The sequence below is a fragment of the Taudactylus pleione genome, unplaced genomic scaffold (assembly GCF_031769625.1).
Source record: "Taudactylus pleione unplaced genomic scaffold, aTauple2 ptg000487l, whole genome shotgun sequence".
Taxonomy (NCBI): Eukaryota; Metazoa; Chordata; class Amphibia; order Anura; family Myobatrachidae; genus Taudactylus; species Taudactylus pleione.
The window spans coordinates 1,297,823-1,306,611 of record NW_028284889.1 but is presented as its reverse complement, the minus strand read 5'-3'; the positions used below and the strand labels follow the sequence as shown (position 1 = coordinate 1,306,611).

Here is an 8,789-nt window from a genome sequence, read left to right as displayed (position 1 = left end):
CCGTATAAGAAGAACTGGTGCTCTAGTTGTGTTTCCATTTAAACAGGTTGAACATGTTTGTGACTTGTGTGAAAAGCAGAATTCAACATCTTAGGAATGTTATTTCAGAAAATAGCATTGTTTGCCTGAGGGGAGAACCCGCTTAGAAATGTCACATCTCTTAGTGTATGTGTATGCAAAAAGCATTGGCAGAAACGTACTTCAGACCCTCACATGAACATCTGAAGAGAGTAGAATAATGATGGAGCTACAGGTTACACTGGCGTTGCTCCTAGCTGTGTCTGCTGTTGCAGCTGTACCAGGTTAGATGTTATTGCTTTGTACCTTTATTTGGATACCACATGCATACTACATACTGCTAGTAAAAGAGTCTGTGAGATAATGTATTTAATAATATGCTATTTTAGGACTGTTGTGGTCTTTTGCTGACTACATTGCCATATTAGTTTAATGCTGACACTGCCCTAAAGATTCTTTTGTATATCACAATAATTTTTTTCTCAAAAGGAGTTATGAAAAGCAGTATACAGTAATAGGCATTTAGTGACCTTCTGCATTAGTGACCATGGGATTTAATGAATATAACTGCAAACTGTCAGTTTCTTTAGGCACATTACTGTAATTAACTGTATTAACACTATTATTAATATAATAGACATTTGATATTATACATATAAAAGCAAAACATGTGAAAGTAGTGTTTTTCTGTTTGTATAAATCATGTCACTTCTTAATGTATTTATGATTTCTAGTCTTAGTAAATGACATACAGAGACTATAGTAGTTATATTATTGTTGTCAACCCAGATACAAGGAACAACACATGGCATCACTGTGAGCAATGGTCCTGCTGGTAATTTAATAGTTATTTTTACATATAACAGATGCTAACAATGTAATGTATATAACATGAATGATGTCACAGTGTAGACTGCTGTGAGTCTATTAATGAAGACAGTAAATATTTAGACATAGTTAATCAGTGCTAATAAAAGACTTGGGGGTATATATAAGACCCTTCATCCTGGTGCTGCTGTTACTGCATGCTGCCAGTGTTGGGAATTTGTGTGTACAGATGCAGTAATACTGCAGAGTTTATGTACACATCAGCGTATGCCTTATCAAAAACAGCCCAGCTTAACCAGTGGAATGGTTTATTGAAGGACAAATGAGGTACAGCCGTACTCGCTGTGATACATACTGGTTTGGATGGAGCGGAGCTTAAGTGGAACAGGGTGTCACACAGCTCACCAACCGGTGAGTGTATGTAGCCTGCAAGTAGCGGTGAAGGATGCTTGAACAGCGGTAAATACAGGTAACAGTGCTTTGCCCATCTTCCACTGTGGCACTCTAACATAGTGACAAGATGGCATTGCGCATTCGCAGTGCTACCTCCGTGGCCATCTTGGAACAGGGAATGCAAACTCCCTGGAGGAACAAAATAGAGTCTGCGCAGTATGCACTCCACTATCAACAGCCAGCAGGGCCGAGTGCTGCCATACAAGTTCCACCTATTAGCAGGGTATTGGTATGTAATATGTATATGAGGTTCCAGAGCCTATTAACTTGAAACTGCTGGTTGGATAACCTACTGTATTAGCAGAATTGTATGACAGTACGGTGCGCAGCAGTGATGCTGGATGCAGTGGCGTAACTACCGTAGGTGCAGAGGATGCGGCTGCTATGGGCCCTGGCCCTCCCCCTACACATACGGTGCCAGGCCTCAGTCCATGGCCTGCCCTTCCGCACCCTCCTCACTCCTTTTTTCTCGACTTACCTGCTCCGTGGTCGAAGCCCCTCCATCCATGTCGCATCCTCTTAGTCGGCTCCACCTCCGGCTCTCCTCATTGATTGATACTGGGAGGAGGCGTGGCCGCCTCTTCCCAGCATCACTCAGTGAGTAGAGATGGAGCAAACCGGAAGATGATGTGTGCCTGCGCAGCGAGTCCATGGAGCAGGTAAGTCGAGAAGAAGGGAGTGAGGAGGGGGGGCGCAGACCGAGTGGGGGCCATGGACCGTGGGGGGCTAGTGAAAATTTTGCTGTAAGGGCCTCCTAAGTTTAGTTACGCCCCTGGCTGGATGTAGTAGTCCCCCACACAATGTATACATCAGGAGGGAATATACTTGGCTGAAGTATATATGTTTTTGAGTGTGTTGCACAGTTTGGTGCTGGTGGAGATATCGCTTAACCAGTTCTTAGGTCTATTGAACCAGGTAGAACAAGTAGCATAAGACAAAGGAATATGACAGGTATAACTGTAGTATATACGGAGTCGTAACTAAACATTTTGGTACCCTATGTCAGAAAGAGCATTGGCATTGCTTGTCAAACTCTGACCTCAAGACACACTAACAATCCAGATTTTAAGGATATACAATGTTGAGCACAGACGGTTAAATCAAAATGATTGAGGTACTAATTAATTTACCTATGCGCAAGCACTTATCCTTAAACATTGGACTGTTAGTGTTTCTTGAGGACAGGGGGTCTGATTTGGAGATTTACGCTAATGCAATCACAGTTGTGATTTTTATGGAAAATATACTATGTCTCCAAAAGCCTACCCGAGTATAGGGACACCCACTGCTGCCTTCTCATATCCATACGATAACGTGCAACAGCGTAAACATCAGTAACATCGATGCCGATCAGGCAGCACCGCAGCTTATAAGTCAGCTGCAAATACTGCAGCTCTCCTGACACGCTGAGAGCTCTCAAGGAGAACACAATGGCTAATATATGCACGCCAATGAAATGCCATTTAAACGGTTATACACACCTGATTTGTTCTAACCTCCCCCCCATTACCTCCCCCAAAAGCTGACTACCTGTTACTCACTTTGCGAGTGAATTCTCTGTGCCAGCGTCACATTATAATCGCAGCACGTACGTAGTGCAGCATTCGTGCATGCGCTGTAGCTAACAATTGCTCGATCTGCGTAAATATTGGCATTGCATAAATCATGCCCAGAGTTTGAGAAGCACTAATGTAGTGAATGCCAAACATGCTTGGAAAGTGGCTTGTGTATAGGAGTCCTAAGGATATCACCTGATCCACTCAGAGAAACCATGCAGGAAGCATAATGTTTGAAACTACTGTAGCTATGATTAGGATGACTGGAAAGCAGAGATCCATGATTACTTGATTCTCAAAGGGAAAACAAACATATATTGAGTCATTTTATGAGGCAGATTTCCTTCCCTTATTACATGTGTTAGTGACCTAAGTAGCCCCTGCCAGTGTTATATTTGAGGCTGTGAGGGAGGCAGTACATTGGGCTGCTGCTGGGCAGTAACACAGGCACATGGCTACTAATACCGGAAAATACATATATTACTGTATGCAGGCTGAGGACTAATACTGTAAACTGGAGGCTCCCAACCGTGCACATCACACACTGGGACACCTGAGCATGTGCCATGGATGCGTGTGTGTCCTACATAAGAAGTGATATAATAATGTCATGATTTGGCTCACGCGGGATTCTGGTGTCCCATCTGCTGCTACACGGCTGCCAAAACATGTATGTTACCAGTTGTAGCTGTGCCACAGGGGATGTAGTTATAATCCCAAATCAGGATGCTGTGCGTAGAATGCCGACGCCGGAATCCCAACGCCTGTCAGAATCCCAGCCCCGGAATCCCAATGTTAAGTATTAGGGTAAGGCACTAGGGGGAGGTTAGGTTTAGGCACTAGGGGGGAGGGATAAGTTTAGGCAGCAGTGAGGGAGGGTTAGGGAGAGGGTTAGGATATCCTAACCCTGTCAGGATGCCGACGTCAGGATTCTTACCACCAGGATCCTGAGCGCCGGCAACCTGTACCCAACACCCCGCCCACATGTGGTTGCTGCTACTGGGGATAATAGCACATTGGCACTGCTGCTTGGTCCTATAACGGGGATGGATTGCATAGTCTTAGTTATTACAATGCTGTCAAACCATACTTGCCTAACCTCTCGGAACAGCAGGTAGGTTCCCGAAAATCTGGTGTTGCTACCGGCTGACCGAAAAGGCTTACAAGTATCCCGCTGTGCCTCCTGTCTGCCCAGCGCCACCCACTTCCCCGAATAAAGTGGATGGGTGGCCGATGACGCGATTCGTGCTGAATCACTTAATCGTAGCCACGTTCCCACTTTACAATGCCATTACTATCGGCATTGTTTAGTGCAGTGCTTGGCCACGATGACACGCTCATGCCGGCATGCCCCCCCAATCGCCAACCTATGCCACGGCACACCCCCTTACTTTCTCCTGCTGTACCAAACTGGCTGCACTCTCCCGAAGGGGGCAGCCAAAATGTCTATAAGTATGTGTCAAACACTATCTTGGATCTAGGCGTGGCAGCATGGGGAAGAAGAGGGCGCTGCACACCAAGCACAGGGAGAACAAGGAGGCGGCAACATGGAAAGGGGGAGAAGGAGTTGGCATGGGAAAGAGGAGGAGGCTGTACAGCGCCCCCTGCCTTGCTGTGCTCTGTGCTGTGGCACATGTAGCACCACCATAGTTACGGTCCTGAGCATATAAAGCAGACTGGAAATTTAGACTGGGCATTGTAGTGCTCCAGGTGTCTGAGCAGTAAATGCACCAGCTGATGTTAGGAATATGCCCCCACACTCAGGCCTGGTGACAGGGGGGACTAAAGGGACACCTGTGCCGGGCCCCAAGGTTCCGAGGGGCCAGAGTCTAGATGGGCACAAAACCAAAGCACTTGTGGGCCGCGGCACCAACTAGCTAAATTTGAAATAGGGACTCCCTCGGGGATGTGAACACGCCTCCCGCGATTAGGCCACATCCTTTTACCTGGGCCCGGCTCGCCTGCTAGCGAACACAGTGAGCCATTAGATGCATCAGCAGGGCAGTAGCCGGTCTGAGCTGAATTTTTTTTTGAGGGGGATGTGGGCACCATTCCAGAATCAACGTCCTCTGCTTGTCACGGCCAGGGTATTTCAGCATGGCGCTAGGCGAGTGTTACCTGTGAGGTCATTGTGGCGCGGGCTGTCTGGTGGCGGAGCTGGTGTCTGGCGGGGGGCTTTGGCTGCGCGCGTTGTTGTGCGGGCCTGTTGTCACTCTGCGCTGGTAAGGCCTGGCGGCGTCTCCATTCCGTTTGGCATGGGCACCGCCATCTTGCCTTCTGGCCATGTGATGCGGCTGGCCAATCCTGGTGAGTCACATGTTCCCTCCGGCCAGTAACAGCACGGCATGGGGTATTTAGGAAGGGTCAGTGCCTTCCTTCTTTGCCAGTGCAACGTGTATCTCAGCCTAGCTGAGGGAGTTCTCTGTGCTTACGTGTTCCTGTGAATTCGCTGTCTGCCAGTCTGCCTGTCAGCTCCTAGCTCCCACTGGACTACCCCGCTTCCTCCATCACCCTTGCCCATACCTGAGTGCCTGAGCCTGCTGACATCCTGCGCTTCAGTTCACTACTTGTATACCTGGCTTGTTTATTTTCAGCTCACTACTAACCTGGTTTGATTATTTTCAGTTTCACTACCTGCACACCTGGACAGCTTTAATTGTATCTACTTGGACATTAACCCTTTTACTCCCACCACAGAACTCTTGTGCACATTATATATTCCTGGACTTTTATTTACTGCCATTATCTGTCTACTCAAGCACTTATTAAAAATTTTAGTTTTATTTTTAAATCTGCTTCTGTGATCACTCCTGCTACCACCCCGGGTCCACAAACAACCCAGAACATCACAGTTTGCACTGGCCCCATGGAGCCGGCCACGGATCAGGAGTCAGGAGTGGATTTGTTCAGGTGCATTTCTGGTCGTTTAGAAAATCTGGAAAACATGCAGCATCAGATGGCTCAATTTCTGCAAGAGATGTCCAAGCGTCAGGATAGTTTGCAAACTTCCTTTTCTACCCCTGGAGTACCAGCATCTACATCCGCTTTAGCGTCTGGGAATACAGGAGGCAGATCATCTCCCCGTTTACATCTTCCTTTACCAAGTAAATTTGATGGCAACCCTAAACTCTGCCGAGGATTCCTAAATCAGTGTGACATACATTTTACCCTGCAGCCTGACAACTTTGTAACTGCAAGAACTTAAGTGGCTTATATAGTCTCTCTGTTATCCGGCCAGGCCTTGGAATGGGCTTCCCCACTCTGGGAGCGCTCAGATCCGCTGCTGGATAATTACTCAGGCTTTGTGTCATCCTTCAGGAGGATTTTCGATGAACCTGGGCGTACTGTATCAGCATCATCAAACATCATGACACTGAGACAAGGGGTCCGTCCTGTCAGTCAATATGCCGTGCAATTCCAAATTTTAGCATCAGAGCTCAAATGGAATGAGGAAGCCCTCACCTCGACCTTCTGGCATGGGTTGTCAGACCGACTAAAGGATGATCTAGTCACTCGAGAGCTTCCTACTAATCTGAACGACATGATTTCGTTGTGTATCAAAGTTGACCTACGCTTCAGGCAACGTCAGGCTGAAAAAAACAGAACTGCCCGGCAAAGGTCATTTACCCCCTCCATTTCTACCCGTCCCATTCCTTCCCCTACTGAAGAGGAGCCTATGCAGGTGAATCATACACACCTCTCTAAAGAAGAACGTCAGAGAAGAATGCAAAAGAACCTCTGTCTGTACTGCGGAGAGTCACCTGCTGATCTCCTGCCCCCGTAAACCGGGAAATGCCAAATCCTAACTGACCCTGGAGACATCAAGTTAGGAGTTATGAACCCGTCTCCAAAAATTAAAGATTTCATGATTACCTTAGCCTTGGATCTTAAACCCAAACCTGTCTTTGCTACTGCTCTAATCCACTCAGGAGCAGCCGGAAATTTCATAACGTCTAGATTCATTGATAAATTTCAGATACCTTGTTTGTCTCTCAACCATGCTATCTCTCTGACCTCGATAGACGGACGCCCTCTGACTAACGGGATAGTCACCAAAGAGACTCAACCTGTATTGGTCCGAATTGGGGCACTTCATTCTGAGTCCTTAAAATTCCTGGTGATATCAGAGGCCTCTCAAGAAATTGTTCTTGGTCTACCCTGGTTACGTAAACATAATCCCAGGATTGATTGGAGTTCTATGCAGATTCTGTCATGGGGTATGGACTGTCAGAAATCCTGTCTTCCAAAAATTCGACCTGTGAGAAAGACAGTTTCATTAGTGTCTTCTGCCATTCCCAAGGAATATCAGATGTTTGCCGACGTTTTCTCTGAACAACAAGCAAATATCTTACCCCCTCATAGGGAATGGGACTGTCCAATTGAATTGATACCTGATAAAATGCCACCTCGGGGTCGTACCTATCCGCTGTCCTTGCCTGAGACTCAAGCCATGACCGAGTACATCCGGGACAACCTGGCAAAGGGGTTCATCTGCCCCTCTACTTCACCTGCCGGAGCTGGGTTTTTCTTCGTTGGCAAGAAGGACGGTGGTCTAAGACCATGTATCGATTATCGAGGCCTTAATGACATTACTGTAAAAAATCGATACCCTCTTCCCCTGATTACTGAGTTGTTTGATAGGGTCAAGGGCTCTGTCATTTTTTCTAAATTAGATCTAAGAGGGGCTTACAACCTCATTCGTATCCGAGCTGGCGATGAATGGAAGACCGCTTTTAATACCAGAGATGGACATTTCGAGTATTTAGTAATGCCTTTTGGATTGTGTAACGCCCCTGCTGTCTTTCAAAGTTTAGTTAATGAGATTTTCCGGGATCTGTTATATGTTTCGGTTGTTGTCTATCTGGATGACATACTGATTTTTTCACCCTCTGTGGCTAAACATCAAGAACATGTTAAGGAAGTCCTGACCCATTTGAGAGAAAACCACCTTTACTGCAAACTGGAGAAGTGCGTCTTTGGAGTGCCCAGTGTACCTTTTCTTGGCTATGTAATATCTGGCTCCAGTTTAGAAATGGACCCCAAGAAGGTACAAGCAATTCTGGATTGGACCCGACCTCAGACACTGAAGGCCATCCAGAGATTGTTGGGCTTTGCCAATTATTATAGACGCTTCATTAAGGGATTTTCTACACAGCTGGCTCCCATTACAGCCTTGACCCGCAAAGGTGCTAATCCTGTCCAATGGTCACCTGAGGCAGAGTCTGCCTTTCATCTTCTAAAACAGGCCTTCATCTCAGCACCAGTTCTTCGACAACCAGATCTGGACAGGCCTTTTTTGTTGGAAGTAGATGCATCATCTGAAGCTGTGGGAGCAGTCTTGTCTCAACGTTATGAGGACAACCGAGTCCATCCGTGTGGGTTCTTTTCTAAAAAATTCTCACCTGCCGAAAGGAACTACGCCATAGGTGAGCAAGAACTACTAGCTGTAAAGTTGGCGTTGAAAGAATGGAGATATTTGCTAGAAGGCGCCAAGTTTCCATTTACTGTATTTACGGACCATAGAAATCTCCTATTTCTCAAAAACCTCCAATGTGTGAGTCCTCGTTTGGCCCGCTGGGCAATATTCTTTGCCAGGTTTCAGTTCACCCTGACCTTTCGGTCTGGAGCACTTAATCAGAAAGCTGATGCCCTATCGAGATCTCTCCTCTGTGATGATCAATCTGAAAATCAAAGCAATACCCCTGTCTTGGAATCAAGAGTTTTCGCCGCATTACAACTTCAGCCTCCTACGGGAAAATCATTTGTGGCCCCGGAATTAAGGAAGCAGCTTCTCACTTGGGCACATTCCTCTCGCTTCGCAGGGCACTCAGGCACTCGGAAGACCTTGGAGTTCCTGAAAAGACACTATTGGTGGCCTTCTATGAAGGCAGATATAATGGAGTTTATCTCTTCCTGCTCCTCCTGTGCCCAGCA

General features: G+C 46.7%; 1 protein-coding gene across 1 annotated transcript in view; it reads left to right on the top strand.

The window, feature by feature from the left end:
* Window positions 1-201: 201 nt before the first annotated feature.
* Window positions 202-8,789, top strand: part of LOC148502654 (uroplakin-3b-like) — a 96,482-nt gene continuing 87,894 nt past the window's right edge. Inside the window, exon 1 of the mRNA XM_088449494.1 lies at window positions 202-302. Within this exon, the coding sequence (XP_088305620.1) occupies window positions 239-302 (64 nt within the window). The 5' untranslated portion in view covers window positions 202-238. The remainder of the gene's footprint in view (window positions 303-8,789) is intronic.